The 18,566-nt window shown below is 47.5% G+C and overlaps 1 protein-coding gene across 2 annotated transcripts in view; it reads right to left on the reverse strand.

Annotated features, from left to right (window-relative positions):
* SORL1 (sortilin related receptor 1) overlaps positions 1 to 18,566 on the reverse strand; it is a 157,053-nt gene that overhangs the window by 9,838 nt on the left and 128,649 nt on the right. For both annotated transcript variants that reach the window (XM_028527464.2, XM_036013859.1), the window contains exons 34-45: positions 18,061 to 18,187; positions 17,702 to 17,871; positions 15,888 to 16,000; positions 15,553 to 15,657; positions 14,700 to 14,772; positions 11,449 to 11,531; positions 10,157 to 10,253; positions 6,004 to 6,188; positions 4,960 to 5,079; positions 3,990 to 4,154; positions 2,089 to 2,263; positions 1,089 to 1,195 (exon numbers count right to left, since the gene is read on the reverse strand). In XM_028527464.2, coding sequence (XP_028383265.1) covers positions 1,089 to 1,195; positions 2,089 to 2,263; positions 3,990 to 4,154; positions 4,960 to 5,079; positions 6,004 to 6,188; positions 10,157 to 10,253; positions 11,449 to 11,531; positions 14,700 to 14,772; positions 15,553 to 15,657; positions 15,888 to 16,000; positions 17,702 to 17,871; positions 18,061 to 18,187 — 1,520 coding nt within the window. The remainder of the gene's footprint in view (positions 1 to 1,088; positions 1,196 to 2,088; positions 2,264 to 3,989; positions 4,155 to 4,959; positions 5,080 to 6,003; positions 6,189 to 10,156; positions 10,254 to 11,448; positions 11,532 to 14,699; positions 14,773 to 15,552; positions 15,658 to 15,887; positions 16,001 to 17,701; positions 17,872 to 18,060; positions 18,188 to 18,566) is intronic.

Consider the following 18,566-nt stretch of genomic DNA (forward strand, 5'->3'; position numbering starts at 1 on the left):
CTTCACACCCCAGGGGACCACAGAACTCTGCCCCACCAAGGGGATTAGCACTTCTCCCTTCTCCCACCCAGTACCCGATTGTTAGGGGGCTCAGGAGGGAGGTGCTGGAGCATACAGGCCTCTCAGTTTCAATGGGGAATGGACCCTGTCCAAAGTTGGTGAAAGTTTTGGAAGTTTGCTGGTCATTCTGGAAAAGCTTCTGGTCTTTTACAAGCAGAAGATATATAACCCCAGAAGAACAAAGAAGCTCTCTCTCTGGCCCATCCGTTCATTCGTGTGCCCTCTAGCCTGGAAGCACACGACCATGGGGAAGCACATGAGCAGCTACCAGGCCTGTAGCAGATGGCATGGACTCCAAAGGAATAAGCTTTCTCTCTCGCCTGGGAGACCTGTACTTGTCCTGCACATTGGTGCGTCCTCCCTCCACAGCCACGTGGCCCATGGCCGTGGGGGCTCCACATGCAGGCTCCAGGAGGGAGGCTGATTCTGCAGCACAGCAATGGATGGCAGCTGGGAACACAGGGTAAGCTGGCCTGCACGGGACTTTAATGTGGAGCAGAAACTCTGGGACCTCGTCTTGATACTTATCCCACTGAAGACAAGACTGGACTTTCTCCATATCCAGACAAACAGAGATAGGACACTGGGAAAGTCGGGAGGAAAACCCCCTTAATTGTACATCATCAATCAACCATACCACACAGCCCCATTTTCCCATGTAGGTCTCAGAAAATTATTTTTCTGGTGACACTGCAAGAACTCAACTTCTACCAATAACAAAACTGTTTGAGAAAGATAGGTCCCCAGTCCAGCTTCAGGATGCACAGGAAGGTTACCAGTCCACTACTGTCTTCTAGGGAGAGATGAGTTCAGGACCTAAACGAGCTTAGTGCAAAGATTCTCATTGTTAATGGGCAGTATCAACACTTCACTAATTAGCAATCCCACAGAAAACGGTGCTTTAATTCTTAAGTTCCCACCCTTGCCTGTTCTTTCCCTCATCCTCTAACCTGCGGTTGAGGAACTCATCTCTCAAACAGTATTTCAGTTAGATGCTGAAAGTCACTGAGAAGAAGGAAGGAACTCACCCTGCTTTCCTCAAAGTATTTTTCCTTCAAAGCAAGACTTTTCCAAAACAGAAGAACGTGGTCATTTTCTGTTATGATTTTTAAGGCATCAGGTGCTGATAATGAAACTGAAAATTAAAGATGAAACAGGATGCAATTAGTGGCTACACACTGAAATCACTGTTGCCTTGTCTGTCAAAGGGAGATTAAAGAATGCTAGCCTTGAAGGGTTAGATTAATTTAAAGAAGGTATAGGACACACGTACTGCTTGGGATAGAGCCTAGCATATGGTAGACACCTTTTAACTGGCATTTCTTTTGTTATTGTTATAATATCTTTAGCCAAGAAATCTGGACACTAATTGGGTGGCCCTTAGACCCAAGAACAGCCAGAAACAAACAGGGTGGGGATACAAAGGGAGGCATGGAGGGGATTGGACCTGGACTTCACTCTGCTGCCCACCTGCATCCTGTTCTCAGAGCCAGAGGAGCTCAGAGTTCAGTGAGTGGCTGCAGGGCCCAGCCTCCAGACAGGGGAGCTGCGCATGGCCCCAGCCTACAGCCCATGCTGAGGCCCTCCGTGACAGACACAGCCACTGTCCCCATAACTGAGATCATCACCTGCTTCTTGACTGTGAGCCTGAACAAAGGCCGCCTTGGGTGGGCACAAAGTCACCCTCAGTCTACCACCCAGACACTGGTCTGCCTCCACCGCTGCATAGAGTGTTGCCACAGGGAACCACTGCAACTTCACCCAGGTCCCCAGATGCAATGCTTGGCTTTAGTGGTAAACACTCAGTTTTAGCTCCTACCTCTCTCGGTCATTCCTCCACTTCTTCCCTAAAACTGTCAAAACAAGCTAGCAGGGAGTAAACGAAAAGAGATGCAGGATATAAAAAAACGACAGCCATGCTGGACCTGCAGAGCCCCATCCACCACGCAGCACTGCCCTGTCCCACGTTGACGCTGCTGGGGGTACTGGCACTTCCTGTGCAAGTGGGCCTCACCCCTCCCTGCTTACCTGTGGTGACTTTCACACTGGCTTCTTTGCTCATGTTCCCCAGCTGGACAACTACGTGGTATTTCCCTCCAGGTTCCAACTTGGTAAGGGTGTATTCCACAGTACTGTTATGGGATTTCACTTTGTAGCTCCTGTCGCTCTTTCTTATTAGATCTTTGACTGCAATTGCATATAACTGAGACAAGAGACAGGGAAGCAGAAATGTGGCATTTCTTCCTCCTTGTGGGTCAGGGTGGTAACATAACCTATCAGTGGCTGTGACCCACAGCAACAACATTTGAGCCCCAAAGTCCAACTCTGCTCTTGGGGAGGCCTCTGGGTGGCTACAGCCAATCTTACAACAAGTTGTCACTGCCAGGACTGTGCAGAGAATTATCAATTCAACCCAGAAACAACCCCAGGGAAAGCCGTACTCATTGTGGCATCAGCAGGTAGATTGAAACAGGCAAGGAAACCCCAAATCTAGAGTTTGACTTCCTTATCTCCACCACTGGGACAGTTGTGGGATGTTGTCAGAGGAGATAACGAATGAACGTGGTCAAAGGACAACAAGCTTTACCTGCTTTCTCCCAGGTCACTCCTTATGTATGTGGGGAAAAGGGGGATACAGAGGGACAGGCAGTACTCAGAAAGATGCCGAGTGTCAGCAGGCATCTCTGCAACCAAGCGTTAAGGCTATCAGCTGATTTCTCAAAAGAAACTTTGCAGGCAAGAAGGGGCTGGAATGAAGTATTCCAAGTCATGAAAGGCAAAGACTTATTCTATCCAGCAAAGCTATCATTTAGAATGGGAGGGCAGATAAAGTGCTTCCCAGACAAGGGCAAGTTAAAGGAGTTCATCATCACCAAGCTCTTATTCTATGAAACGTTAAAGAGACTTCTCTAAGAAAAAGAAGATAAAAAATGCGAACAGTAAAATGACAACAAACTCACAACTCTCAACAACTGAACCTACAACAACCAAAAACCAAATGAACTAAGCAAAGAACTAGAAGAGGAACAGAATCAGAGAAATGGAGATCACATGGAGGGTTATCAGTAGGAGGGGTTGGGGAGGGTATAGAATGGCAGAAAAGGTACAGGGAATAAGAAGCATAAATGGTAGGTACAAAATAGACAGGGGGAGGTTAAGAATAGTATGGGAAATGAAGAAGTCAAAGAACTTATATGTCCAACCCATGGACATGAACTAAAGGGGAGAATGCTGGAGGATGGGGGATTCAGGGTGGAGGAGAATAAAGGGGAGAAAAAAACTGGGACAATTGTAATAGCATAATCAATAAAATACACTTTAAAATAAATAAATAAATAAATAAATAAATACCACTGGGGCTGAGCTGGGCAGGGCAGAGAGGATGGAAGGAAAAGCAGACTGAGGCAAGAGAAATGTGAGTGTTTTCTAGATCCAGTGCCTCTTCTTTTAGAGGGGGCCAGCAAACTTTAATGTGAGGGTCCAGTTTGTAAGTATTTTTGGCTTTGAGAGCCAGACAGTCTCTCCCACAAGGGCACTGCTCTGTAATTCAAAGCATGAAAGCAGCCACAGGTAACACCTGAACGATGGGTGTACTTGGTTTTAATTACAGTCTTTTCAAACACAGAACAGCCTGAGCTTGGTCTGCAGGCCTTTGTCTGCCAATCCATTTTGGACGGCCAGTAAAGGGAATGTGAGAAGGAAGGCAGAGGAGGGGGAAAAACCAATATTGCAGCTGGGAATAATGGGGAAGGGACAACTCAGAAGAGGTATCTGTAATGACCTCCCATGTTTGGCCAGACAGAAGGGGGGCCTCATGCTGAGCTCTAATCACCAGGCCTATGGCTCTTGCCCTAATACAGGGTCCTCCCCTCCTGGCCCCAAACCCCACTAAGAAGCAGCAAGGATTCCGAGACAAAGGGCCCACTCACCAAGTCCTGGTCAGGAGAGTCATATGGAGATTCCCATTTAATAACAGCCGAAGTTTTGTCCGTGTGAACTGTGTGCAGGTGACGGGGCGGAAGCCTGCTATCCGGGATCATCCTCACCACTGTGTACTCAGAGGCCGGCCCCTCGTATGGCTCCACCACTCGGACCTGAAACAAGCGCCTCGTGGACTCACTCCATCCTCACCAAGCCCGTTTTTTCAATGGGCATGATTACAATGGCACAAAAAAGTATGTGACCTAAAATAATTCCCCACCTACCCCAGATGTCTAATTTGTTCTCCCAGAGGTGTCACTAGTGACAGTTTTTTATTTCCTTTCAGAAATATCTTATGCACATATAAGTACATACAGTCCTGTTTGTGTACAGACACACACTTAGAGATGTTTGCGTGTACACAGAGTCACACAGTGAAAACAATATCACATACACCGTGTTAACTTTTCACTTAATACAGTGTGGAAACTTTCCCATGTCAACACATTCAGAGTTGTCATGTTTCTGTTTCTTCTGGATGCTTGTCCTGCAGCCCTTGTAGGGAACCTATGCTATTTGTAACCAGTCCTCCTCGATGGACATTAGTTTCAAAACTGTTGTAATCATAAGCAATAGTATATCCAACATATTTTTCCATGTGTCTCGGCACACATATTAAGAGTATGTGGGCGAAGTTCCTGGAAGTAGAGTCTGAGAAAAGCTCTCATATAGTCCTGTGATGCCCTTGTTCGGTCCTCAGTCCTTCAGCACAGAGCCACAGTGGGCGAGGCCGCCCACAATGGTTCCAAACAAACACAGTGTTGCCTTGCGAGTGAGGGACAATCCTCTGCCCACAAACATGGATCCTGAAGCCTACCCTCCAATGCCCTAGGACCTGGATCGGCGCTAGGAGCTCAGGAATTGATACATCCCTTAAAAAGAGAAATTCCTCTGGGCTTTCTGGTGCAGGATGCTTACCAGGAATAAGTACTGCTCATCCCGACTGACAATGACTGTCTTGTTGTGCAGTGACGTCGTCTCGCTCTTCGGGTTTCGATAGAGGTCAAGAAAGGATGTGGCATAGAAGATGCCGTAAACCTAGCAAGAGGAGAGAATAAAACAGGACATCGGCTCAGTGGCCAGAAACCTCACACTCTTGAGTCCCTAATTGAAGACCCTGGGAACCATGTCAAGAGTGCTCAGAGCTAAGTCTTCATTCAGTGTTCACTTCCTCAGCACCCGGAGAGGGCACAGTGGGCCAAGGCAGTGCAAGGCCAGGGCAGCACCCAACCCTGCAGAGGGAACCAGCTATGATCTCCACCTTCAAAGACCTTGGGATTGAGCAGGGACAGTAGAGAAGGAAAAGAGATACAACTGTAAGCAACAGGTTGCAAGCATGGAACAGTCAGATGCTATACTAAAAGACTACAGAATAAGCCAGGGATAAGAGAGAGATCCCCCAAAAGGGTAGCACTCTACCAGTGTAAAGCCCCAACATGGGGAGCTGAGCAGATATGCCAAGTGAGTTAGGAAGCTGCGCAAACCTGTGGAGGGTGAAAAGCAGGGCAGGCAGCTGCCTGGTGGACACCCATCATTCCCTCTGCCTCAGCAGAGCACTGCTTCTTACTGAGCTGGGATGACCAGGCCACAGCAAAGGCTCAGAGCCTGAGTAGACCCGAGCTCAGTGGGCCTGAGCCACCATGGCAAGGAGTGGGACATGCCAGAGGCCAGAGATGGGATCCAAGAGCCAAGGGAGCCAGGGTGCATGATGAAGGGCCCCACACATGGAGAGCGACGACGGAAGTCAGTGTCATGATGGAGGGTGTCAATGCCAAGGGAACGGCAGAGGAAGGTGAGAGCCTCCCACAGGTGGCTTCACTGGACCCCTCACCCTCTGACGCCAAGAGGAACAGCTTTCAGCAAGGCTGAGGCTAAGGGGGCTGTGGTTCGAATCCACAGGTAGTTCACTACATTATGCCCTTCTCTCTGCAGACATTCAGCAGGTTGTCTAGGCTGACTCACCACATTCCTGGGGCCGGTCCAGGCACATTCCACTGCCGTCTGATTAATGGCCTTGGCTTTGAGGCTAGGAGCGGGTGGGCGGATGCCTTTGGTCATGACATGCTCGAATGCCAAAGGACTATCCCCTAATTCCGTCTTGGCCCAGGCAGAAATCTCATAGGATGTTTGAGCTGTCAGATTGCCAACTGCGAACATAGAACAGAGACTTTGTGTCCTGATATGCACATCTTTATTTTAGGTGTGATCTCTCAATTTAACAGAGCCCCACATGTTGAAGGACTTTCACCATTTTACAGAATCATTCAGAGTTATTTACTAATGACTCCTACAGGTAACATAGCCTCAAACCTGGTTAACCCAGGAAATCAGAGAGGAACGTGGCATCGGTGCAGCCAGGATGTCTGCACGGCGTTCCTCACAGTGGGACCCACACGCTCTGACTGCCCAGTGACAAGGCAGCAGCGAGACCACGCACATGCCACCAACCTCATGCCTATTCCACTAACTGTTACGGAGCCAATACAAGTTGTTTCCAAGAATATTTAATGAGATTTAAAAAATTATCACAATTTCATGTTAAGTAAAAAGGCAGGATATAAAAGTACATATAGTATCATTCTCATTTCATAAAAAGGATACAGAAGATGAATGAAGAGAAAATTTTAGGTCAGAAAATATCTGAAATTTAAAAGTGGTTATCATGGGAACTGAAATTATAGGAAATCAAAAATTTTTATTTAACGTTTTTTGTTTTCTAGATGTTCTGTAATAAGCATGCATCCCCTTTCTAACAGGTGGAAATGCTATCACGAAGCAGAAGTGCGGTGAACAAGGACATCAAACAGGACAGCCTTCAGAGCCAGAATGACTTTGGGTTCAAGGTGTGACCCTACACTTCAGTTATATCACCTTGATCAAAGTATTCAAACTTTCTTTTTAATATATTTTAAAAATATATTTTATTGATTATATTTTTAATATATTTTAATATATTTTATTGATTATGCTATTACAGTTGTCCCATTTCCCCCCCTTCACTTCCCTTCACCCTGCACACCCCCTTTCTCCCACATTCCCCCATTTTAGTCCATGGGTCATATATATAAGTTCTTTGGCTTCTATATTTCCTATACTATTCTTACCCTCCCCCCTGTCTATTTTCTGCCTACCATCTATGCTACTTATTCTCCGTACCATTTCCCCCTCTCTGCTCCTCCCACTCCCCTGTTGCTAACCCTCCATTTCTGTGGTTCTGTTCCTGTTCTAGTTGTTTGCTTAGTTTGCTTTTGCTTTTGTTTTCAGTGTGGTTGTTAATTGTGAGTTTGATGTTATTTTACTGTTCATATTTTTTATCTTCTTTTTCTTGGATAAGTCCCTTTAACATTTCATATAATAAGGGCTTGGTGATGATGAACTCCTTTAACTTGATCTTATCTGGGAAGCACTTTGTCTGCCCTTCCATTCTAAATGAAAGCTTTGCAGGATAGAGCAACCTTGGGTATAGGTCCTTGCCTTTCATGACTTGGAATACTTCTTTACAGCCCCTACTTGCCTGTAAGGTCTCTTTTGAGAAATCAGCTGACAGTCTTATGGTAACTCCTTTGTAAGTAACTGTCTCCTTATCTCTTGCTGCTTCTAGGATTCTCTCCTTCATTTTAATCTTGGTTAATGTAATTATGATGTGCCTTGGTGTGTTCCTCCTTGGGTACAACTTCTTTGGGACTCTGAGCTTCCTGGACTTCCTGGAAGTCTGTTTCCTTTGCCAGATTGGGGAAGTTCTCCTTCATTGTTTGTTCAAATATGTTTTCAATTTCTTGTTCTTCCTCTTCTCCTTCTGGTACCCCTATAATTTGGACGTTGGGACATTTAAAGATGTCCTAGAGTTTCCTAAGCCTTTCATTTTTTCAAATTCTTATTTCTCTATTCTTCTCTGGTTGGATGTTTCTTTCTTCCTTCTGGTCCACATTGTTGATTTGAGTCCCATTTTCCTTCCCATCACTGTTGGTTCCCTGTACATTTTCTTTTATTTCACTTAGCATAGCCTTCATTTTCCCATCTAATTTGTGACCAAAATCAACCAATTCTGTGAGCGTCCTGATTACCAGTGTTTTGAACTGTGCATCTGATAGGTTGGCTATCTCTTTGTCCCTTAGTTTTATTTTTTTCTGGGGCTTTGATCTGTTCTTTCGTTTGGGCCATTTTTTGTTTTTGTTTTTGTTTTTGTTTTTATGCGCCTGTTACAAGTAGTGAGGGGCGGAGCCTTAGGTGTTCCCCCCCGGGTGGGGTAACCCACAGGGCTGTGTTGTGATGCTCTATGTGGGAAAGGGATCCAAGAGAAACCATGGTGCTTACTCCACCCTCTGCCAGATTTCAGTCACTTCCTCTACTTCCCAGCAGCAAATTGGGCCCTTCTGGTGCTGATTCACATGTGGGTGTGCTTGTGTATTCTAGGAGCCTGTGGGTCTCTCCAATGAACTTTCCTGTGAGTCTGGGAGTTTCTCCCCCTTCCTCCTCAACCCCCACCAGTGTTTTCAATCGGTGGTTTGAAGCTTTATTTCCCTGCGCTGGGGTCCTGGGCTGTGCAGATCGTCCCACTCCCCAGTTATTTCTCCAGGTTTATCTGAGTGCAAATGTGGAACCACCTGCTCCACCAGCCACTGCCTTGCTGGGTCTGCCAGCTGCTGCCTTGCTAGCCCACTGTAGCTTTGCGCACCCCGCTCCACAATCCGCCACCTTGCTAGATCCACCAGCCACCACCTTGCTGCAAGTCCTCTCTGCCCAATTGCCTATCTCCACCCCTCTTACTGGTCTGGATGAATGATAATTCTTTAACTCCTTGGTTGTCAGACTTCCTTACAGTTCGCTTTTCTGTCGGTTCTGGTTGTTTTTTGTTTTTAAATTATTGTCCTTCTTTTGGTTGTGTGAGGAGGCACAGTGTATCTACCTATGCCTCCATCTTGGCAGGAAGTCCTATTCAGACTTTCTAAGTCCATTTTTTTAGTTTGTAAGAAAAAAGATAGCAATTTTTGAAGTTGGCTATGGAGATTTCTTTTAAAAAGTTTATAAGGAAAGTGCCTGGCCTGATGCTGGCACACAGCTAGCCCTACATGGACTTCAAGCAATAGCCAAGCCTTTTCTGTTGACCCTATTTCCACTGGTGTCACACAAGAGCAATGATATCACAGGCTCTGGAATTAGAAAGATGTGGGTTCACATCCTCATCCTCCCTTTTCTGAGGGATTACTTAATCATCTCTGAGCCCTTTTTCTCATCAGTAAAATGAGCATATCCCACAGACTTATTACTGGGTTATGTGAAACAAAATACTCTGAGAGCCCCAGTAAATGCCAGTACACAGTAAGCAATCAGTGCTATTTTTACTCCTGTGAGGCCTCCTTGGGCAGCCTTCATTTTCCACCAACACAGAAAGATGATGACTGATCTCCCATAGGGAATAAAAAACATGATCAAAAGCACTTTGCAAACAGGCCAGAAGTGGAAAGGAGGACACTGTGTTGTTCTCCACATTCACATGCAGCCTTCACCATGGAAGTAAATACATTAAATTAAATCTGAAACAAATTAAATCCTTCCTTGAGCCCATTTCAGGTATGAGAATCTTAGAGGGGCCACAGCGTTCTCACACATAGGAGGAGTTAGCTCCCTCCCTTCACTCAGTTTGCTCGTCGGCTCATTGGGTGGATGTTGGCTGAACACCAATAACACGCCAAGCCTCCTGCTCCTCCTATTAGCAAGTAAGGAAGACACCAAACCAGAAGAGAGACAGATAACTAAATCCAGGAACTCCTCCTTTTGGAACTCAAAAATCATCTGTGTAGGGTCAATCTGGCTTCTTTTCAAATTTTTTTCCTTTGAAGTCTACAATTTCCATTAAGGACCATGAGGTTAGATGGGGCCTTAGGAACCCCCAGGGGATCCCTTCCCTGGAGTCAGGAGTCATTCACAGTATCCTCACTCTGCCCCCAAATGGTGGTCCGAGGAGCCCTCCACACGTGCCCATGCACGCGCATGTGCGCTCGTGCGCGTGCGGGCACGCACACACACACACACACACACACACTTACTTCCAGTGCCAAAAAGCACAGGCCTAGCCTACTCTTTCCTGTCACACAGACGAGCTCCCAAGTGTTACCTTTGTGCGACAAGATGCTCCCTCGAAAGTTCAAAGTTCTCTTCTCTTGTTTGTGGGTGTCAAATGCCCAAAAGAGGTTCACCACATAGCCATTCACCTGCCAGGAGTCAGAACACATGTCACAAGCAGAGCAGTCACAGAGCACTGCAAACCTGGGATCTCCCGCATCCTCGTTTCTCACAATGAGCAAATGGTTTCCTTTGATCTTTCTGCCAGCTCCATTTGTGCTATCATTGAATGTTTAGTGATACACCACCTACTTCTAAAAACAAATGTGATTTCATTTATAATATAAAACATACATTCAATGAAACAAGAAATTAACATATAATCAATTCTATATTTAATACAGAACTAACACAAGGATGAGAACCAATTAATAAAGGTAGAAAGAGGAAAAACTGAAAAAATAACCAGGTTACAGTCATTAAGGATAAATCTCAGCTCAGGTGGTCTTTGCCATTGAGGCTGAAAGGTCAGCTTGGAGGGGTTTTGGTTGGGCCTCATGGTCTATCAGGAGCAAGTGCATCCACCATCAGGGAAGACTGCCTTTTCTAAGTCCTGAGCTCCTGGAAGAGTTTGATCTCAAGATCTTTAAATATGGGACAACAAATAAAAGGTTTTCAAGAGCAAACACCAGCTAGACATGGTCCTAATAAGGCCAGTAATTGCATCATCTATCTCTGAAGCCAAAGGCATGACATCAAAGTGTACTTCAATAAATGGCACAAGGACTCTGGGGGCTATTTGTCCCACCTTCACAGACAGGCAGGGCTTTGAGGGGACCTGGACAAGAAAGGACACTGTGGAAGGCAGTGTCAGCCTGAGAAACCATGGAGCACAGGTAACTGTGGCTCAGTTGCTAGCTCTGCAGAGGGGCTGGGCAGAGGGGGTGGTGATGATGGAAGAGGAAGATACTGGGTGGGCCTAAGTGGCCACATTTGCAAGCATCTGACTCTCTCTCGTAAGACTCTTCTACTGCAGGAGCCTCTGCATTAGCACTTAGCACCAGGAAATCCAATAAAGCTGAAAATCACAGGGCAGATGTACTCTGTTCACACCACCTCCTGATTTGCACTCTAGCTGTAAACCATTTAATTATGTGATTAAAAAAGAAAGGCACCGGGCAGAGGCAGAATAAGTGCATGTGAAAACTGAAGTTGCTCTTGGTGGGGAAAGGGCCTGGACTTGTCTTGGTGTTTCAGCTTCCCTGGATCTCTCTGGACTCTGCTGTGTCAGTTCCCACAGGAAGCAAGACCCCGCCCAATGGCTGTTTGAAATTTCAATGCTACCTTGATGTCCGTCTCCATGGTCAGGGTGAAGCTCAGCGAGGTGTCGCCACAGCTGTCAATGTGGATGTCTGGTGGTGGGATCACTGAAAACAAAAAGCATTTCAGTGAGTGAAGCCATGTGCTGAAAGGGAGGGAGGCAAGGCTCCACAGTGCTCACGCTCCAGAGACAGAGCGCTCCTTCTGTGGAGAAGGAAGGGGGTTTCTCTGGCTGCTGTCACTCATCTATATCCTTCACCACTGCTTTCTGGAAGCTGTGGGTGGGCCCAGTCATCAGGTGAGCACACAGCTGTCCTGGCAGGTAAGTTGGGCTGTGACGTTCCACCACTTATGGCCCCAAAACAACCCCATTTCTGCCCAGGGCAGAGAGTGTGGTGAGTGCGTCTTTACTGGCATGAACAGAGATCCAGGGTCCTCGAGTCCTCTGGGAAGGACCACAGCAGGATGCACAGCATGTGGCAAACATAAAGGTGCACATAGCAAATAGGAATAGCACAGTCTCCAGCATCTGACACACCTGAGTTCACATTCCTGTTTGGACATGAACTGGGTATCTGGGGCAAGTACTTATCCTCATTGATCCTGAAGATGCAGTCTACACTTTAGAGAGCTAGGAGAATTCATTAAAATGATGTATGTGTAATGTCTAGCACTCAACTAATACTCCCTTTCTCTCCCTTTCCAGTCAAGTGCCCCCTGTGAAAGCCACCAGCAACTGGAGAGAGAGCAAGGGGAAGGAGGGAAGCAAAGGGAAAAGCCAGCTCTCAGCCCACATGACCAGGATCCCCCTGGCCCTGGTGAAGGTGTGCCCACAGAGGCCCATAGAGCGCTGCTGTACAAAATCAAAATGGGCTCAGTGGGATAAATACTCTCAAGAGATGATGTTTAAATGACAACTTGCATATTAGACTCTCAGCACATAGGCCTCTGGTACAGGCAAGGCAAGAAAGCCTCAAAGGAAACTCCTCAAAGGAGGAGTTTCTCCAGATAAGCAACCGTGTAATAAAATTGGGCTTGAGGAAAACACAGTAACCAGAGAAAAAAGGATATTAGGCATTTCAGGCAGCCAACTCAGAGCAAAACAGTGCAGGTGCTACTACTAAGCTGACCTCAGTTTTAACCACGTGCCTGGGGACAGGTTAAGATCCCCTCTGAACATGTTTCCTCAGCCACAGACTGAGCTTAAGACTACCTGTGGCATTGATATGAACTGAGAGGTCAATTCATGTAAAATAACAAACATGGTGCTTACTCCACAAAAGGTGCTGTGTACCTGACCAGTGTGGCTCAGTGGGCTGAGCCTCTCCCTGCAAAGCAAAAGTTGCAGGTTTGATTCCTGGTCAGGGCACATGACAGAGTTGTGGGTTCGGTCCCCCATTGGGGCACGTCTGAGAGGCAACTGATTGATGTTTCTCTCACACATCAATATTCCTCTCCCTCTCCTTCTCTCTCCTTTCCCCTCTCTCTAAAAATAAATAAACAAAACCTTAAAAAAAAAAAGTGCTGGCTAATTGGTGGCTTTTCTCATTGCTCTTATTAATCTACTACACTCACTAATGTGGTGCTTCTGGTTGATACCACTGCCTCCTTTGTCTTCTCAACATTATTAGGACATATGGGATATATGGGATATATGTTAGGATATATTAGGATATATGGGATATGAGGTCACAGATATTATTCTTTTTGACTTAGCACACAGCTGCCTCCTGCATAGATTCTAACCAAATGCATACCAGGAGCTAAGATTCATCAAAATCATATAACAGAATTTTAAAAGAAGCAACTACCCACTGAGATTGTGAAAGGCAGCTGTAAGTCATGCCTAGGAAGTTCAAGGTACACGTTTTTTGTTGACCTTCCGAAGTCCCTTCTCTCCAGCATGTAGAGTCGGTATATTTTGACACTGATTTTCTAGGGTGGTGTGAAGTCAGCACCCCCTTCCTAATCCCTGTGAAGACTGTATGGCTTTACTGAATGTGGCTGCCTGCTGCCCTGACCTCAACGCCCCCCCAAATTTCAGAGGCTGCCAGACAGAGATTCTTCAAGACCCAGAGCCTGTTTTTCACAGATCCAGGTTAAAGTAAAATACCCAACCTCGTTCTGTGCCACACTTTTGGCCTTGATACCCAAAAGTCCATAAACAAAAGCTCCAGTGCCAAGGCTAAGATCAAGAAAACCATTCACACAGGTGGGATGCAGTCTGTCTTCCAAAGTGTGCCAGAACCTTCATTTAATTGCTTCAATTCACACATTCATCAACTATTCCATTGGTTCATATTTGATCCCAGTGACAGAGCAGAGGAAACTAGACCAGGTCTCTGCCCTCCTGAGGCACACATGCCAGCTGTGCCAGGTGACAAGCCAGTTGCCCAGCAAGCCGGGCCACACTGCAGTCACACGCACACATCCAGCCAGGCAGCCGGGCTCATGGTGGTCAAGGGCATAGGCCTGGGGGACAGGTGGATCAGGTTCCCATTGGGCTCTGTTAGTTACTGATTTTGTGATAACTGGTGAAATCTCCTGGCAGCTCCTTATCTGCTCTTAGAGTTGCCCTCAGGGTTCAATCAGAAGAGCTAATGCACACCAAGAGGAACGCCCTTCAGACTGCCTGGTCTTTGGCAGCAGCCAGCCAGCATACTACCAGCTCCAGTGCTGGAAACCACCCCTGAGCACTGTGCAGCACTGCCACTGGGAGCTGCAGTACATGTCTGCACAGTACTCCACTGAAAACACTGTAAAGGAACGTGCACCCTTAGTGGAAGGAAAGGACACCTTCTACTTTGGATATTGTGTACAAGCACAAAGGGCAGGGACTGATGGCCCTTGAAATCCCTCCATATGTTTGCACGATAGAAAATGCTCAGTCCTGCCCTGACCAATATGGCTGAGTGGGTTGGGCATTGTCCCACAAAGCTAAAGGTTTGATCCCAGTCAGGGCAGGTGCCTGGGTTGTAGGTCCAGTCCCCAGCGAGGGCACCTAGGAGAGGCAACAGGTCGATATTTCTCTCCTTCTCCTTCTCCCTCCCTTCCCCTGGCTCTAAAAATAAATACATTTTAAAAATCTTTTTTTAAAAAGGAAATGCTTAGTTCTAGGAGGAGGAATAATTCAAAAGTCACCCAGAAAGGCTGTACCCATCGCATGTGTTGGGGAAAGAGGCCGTGTGAGATGCGCTGGCATCTTCCAGTCACACTGGAAGTCACTTCTGCAGGGCTGCTCTCTTCTCTGAGACTGCAAACGTGGGGTCATTTACCTTTTCCTTTTGTGGTGGTAATAGACTTAGCGTCACTCCAGTTTCCTATTCCACGACTAGTCACTGCAGCCACCTTTTCAAATCAGAGTATGAGTTAGTATGGAATAAAAGCAACACACCAACAGCAAGCACTGCAAGGGAGCTGAAGGAGTGAGACTTTGGCAATGGGACATAAAAACACACATGCAGAGGGATGCAGGACATTCAGAGGCCCCAGCAACTGAAGTGAGAGGGGGAAGAGGCAACGGGAAGGAGCCTGGGTGCAGGGAATGGGACTAGCACTGGGATTCTGGAAGGTCGAGGTTTTTCTGAACAGCAGGGGTGAGTGTGTGTGTGTCCATGTGTTCACTCCCAACTGCACGCACATGTGGTAAAAGGCATCGAGGGACTCATCAGTGTAAGGCAGCCCACACATGCACTTAAGGCTCTCAAAAAACACATTTGCACAAAATCTACCTCTTTTATACTCAAGATAGGGATAATATATTTTGTAAGAACCTCACAGTATCGGTTTATAAATGCCACTTAGAGCACTACATCACCCTGCAGCCACAGACAAGGAGGAAAGAGGTCAGTGCAGAAACACAGCAGCTGGGAAGTTTGCTGAGCACCTGGGCAAAAAGCAGCAAAGCAGCAGTGCCAATACTCTTGGTTATCTGAGGAAAGTCTGGCTGCAAGCTCTCTGCAACAGTGGTTTAAGAGACATAGGAAGGATGGCCCTCCAGAGCAAGGGGCTGGGTACTATGCACATTGCTAAGCATCATGAAAATGTAAGCAGGGAGCTCTCAGGAAACAGGACCTGCCTCCCCACATTCTGCAACTGAGCCGGGGGCCTAGACAGTGGAAGACTCACCCGGACAGTGTACTGAGCATTGACCAGTAAGTTCTCTATTTCTGTGAAGTTGCTAGTGGCCCTCTGCGAGGCCCACATCCTGGAGCCACTCCTGCTGTATTCTACCTAAAGGGAGACACAAACCTGTTTCATGAGACAGAACCAAAGGTCTGGGGCATCCTAACGCTGTACAGGGAGACCAGAGGAGAGAGAAAGAGGGGATGCAAAATGTTCTAAGAGATGAAACATTATTTACAAATCAAATCCTAGTCACCCAGAACATTCCTCTGCTCCACGACAGACCCAGAAATCCACTCTGCACCCCGACCCATGGTCCACGCCTGGAAGACACTCACGATGTATTCTCGAATGAGGCCATGAGTGTGGCTGGGCGGAGTCCAGTGGCCCACAATGACACCATCTGCTTCCCTGGGGAGCGACAGCTGGAGATTTCGAGGAGCATCTGGCACTAGAAGAGAATCAAATGGGGTTAAAACCTGTCTGCATACTGGTCAACTAGAGGAATTTCCCCAAGCTTAAAACAAGGACAAGAAAAGACTCTGGGGCTGGCTTTGTGACCTTTCTCCTATAAAGGGCTGCCGGTGGTGCTTGCATCGACAAGAAACGTTTCCCCTTTCCCACAATGCAGGCTACGCATCAGACTACAGTGCAGCCGAGTCTTAGAGATGTTTGTGCCCGCCAGGGCTGCATGGTGGAGTCAATGGGGTACACTGCGTCTCCATGGGTCCTGGTCCTCCGACAGCCACTGTGACAAACAGCCTTCGCTTTGAAACAGGTAGACCTAGCCAGACCCAACACTGGAGGGGGACAGGGGCCATAGGAGGAGACTGCCTGAGGCAGTGCACCAGCTTCATCCTGAGCCCCGCCCTGTAACCAAACTAGGGCAGTGCATGAGGACAGATTCCCTGCCTCCAGGCAGAAACAGGGCAGGAGGAAGTCATTGTGTAGCACTTGTGTGAGGCTAGATAGTGCTAGACAAAGGGAAAAGCCCTCCTGCCCCCTCCCAGTTCCTGACTGAAGTGGAAACCATGGGACCCAGTGGCAAGTGTACCTTAAAGGTCAATTTGGCAGCAGGGGCAGATGAACCAGTCCAGAGTGCATGGATGTTTGGACTGGGAGATTTAAACAGAGGGAAGGCAGACACTCGCCACTACCCCTGGGATCCACGGCACGGACACACAGGCTGAAGTGCTGTGGGACCCGGTGGCCCTGGAAGCTGTGTGGCCAGGCACCAGCAGACAGAGTCCCCACATGGCAGGCTACCGTGGTTGGCAGTGGCCCCAGGCTCCCAGTGTGGGAAGGGGCAGTAGCGGTGCTGGCCAAGCGAGCAGACTCAGGAAGGAGCCTGAGGCCCAACAGGGCAGGGAGAGAAGCTGAACTGCTTGAGTGGTTGTGCTGCAGACACCTGTGGTCCCTAAAGGACAGCATTTTTAAGTGGGAGGAGGGCTCTGGGTACAGCCTGGCATGTCCTGGAAGGGAGGGGCTCTGAGGCAGGTGCGAGCTGTCCCCCCAGACTATGCAGCTTGTGAATGGAAGTTCTCTTTTCTCACCAAACTCTGCCTCTGGAATTTGCCTAATGGGTGGTGGTGAGCAGCTGGACTCTACCTTCTGTTTAAGAGCATCCTGCCTCCCAGGGCTTTCCAGCTATAAACCCCTCTGGTAAGACACCAACAAAGCTTGCCAAAACCCCCTCTTCTGGGTTTGGACTGAGCCAATCTAGCCTTAGTCTGGGAACCTCCACCCAAGAACCCTGACAAAGGTCCTGCTGTTCTCTCTGCTGGTTCCCCACCTTGACTGCCGGCAAGACCCTTGCAGCATGTGTGGGCCTCTCCCAAGGCCTGGGAGTGATGCACTTCTCCATTTCAACTCCTCATGTAATCTTCTGCAGACTATCCAACGCCCTGGGCTCTAGTTAACACATGTGAACTTCATAAAGTCACAGCACATAGGTCTCGTGGCAGCTGTACATGAAGAGCTCACCTAACTGTGGTAATGGAGGACTCCCTTGGACAGGTGAGTTTTGGTAAATATTTTTAAAACCTTAGAGGCACATTGATTATGCTCCCACACTCCTAAGCATTCTTGGGAAACTCTCTGAAAATCCCACATGAGGTCTTTCTGTGCCATAAAAATAACCTGTAACACTTACATCCCTCTGGGGTCCTCAGAGTCACGAACTCGTTGGTATTGTGTACCTTGCTCAGACACTGCACCTGGACTTTCACCTGATAGGTGGTGTCTGGCTTCAAGACTTTGAGTACCGTGTTTGTCTTACTGCTGTGGGTCTCCAGAGTTTTCCACACACTCTCTCCGACCACCCTGGCCAAGAAAAAGAAAACACAGTCACATGAGCACAGAGTGGCAGATGCTGACTCTGCTGGTGGGAGCCTCTCTGCGCACATCACGGGGTTCACAGACTGTCCCGTGGCCAAGTCGCTTTCCCCCAGCAGCAACGGGGTCCACCTAGTGCACATTATGGACATAAGAGGCAGTGGCAACTGGACCCACCTATAGTGCACATTATAGACACAAGAAGCAGCAGGCATCTTCTTGGGCCGCATCCAGGTCAGAGTTACATCCCCAGAGAAGTCAGCTGTCCATTGAAGATTCTGGACTTTGTACACAGTTAATTCATCTAGAGATTAAGGGGAAACAAGGAGAGATATGTTACAAATTCCTGAATTTCAGAAGAGGCAAGAGGTTCCTTGACTTTGCAGAGATCTACCCTGATCCAGATTGTCAGGCCCCATCATCGTCTTAGAAGACACCCAAGAAAACAGAGTTAAAACCCTCCTATACAGCCTTTCGCATCATCTCCTGAATTCCCAGTAGTAATTTTTTCCTTGCATTTTGCTTCCTTGTCTATACTCATTTAAAGCAGCTTCTCAATAGAGGATGCTCTAAGTACACAGCCAATGTCACAGCAGGATCTATTCCTGCTAAAGAGTAAATGTTTGCATCCCTCAAAATGCACATGCTGAAACCTAGCCCCCATGTGACGGTATTTGGATGTG

The sequence above is a fragment of the Phyllostomus discolor genome, chromosome 13, assembly GCF_004126475.2.
Source record: "Phyllostomus discolor isolate MPI-MPIP mPhyDis1 chromosome 13, mPhyDis1.pri.v3, whole genome shotgun sequence".
Classification (NCBI taxonomy): Eukaryota; Metazoa; Chordata; class Mammalia; order Chiroptera; family Phyllostomidae; genus Phyllostomus; species Phyllostomus discolor.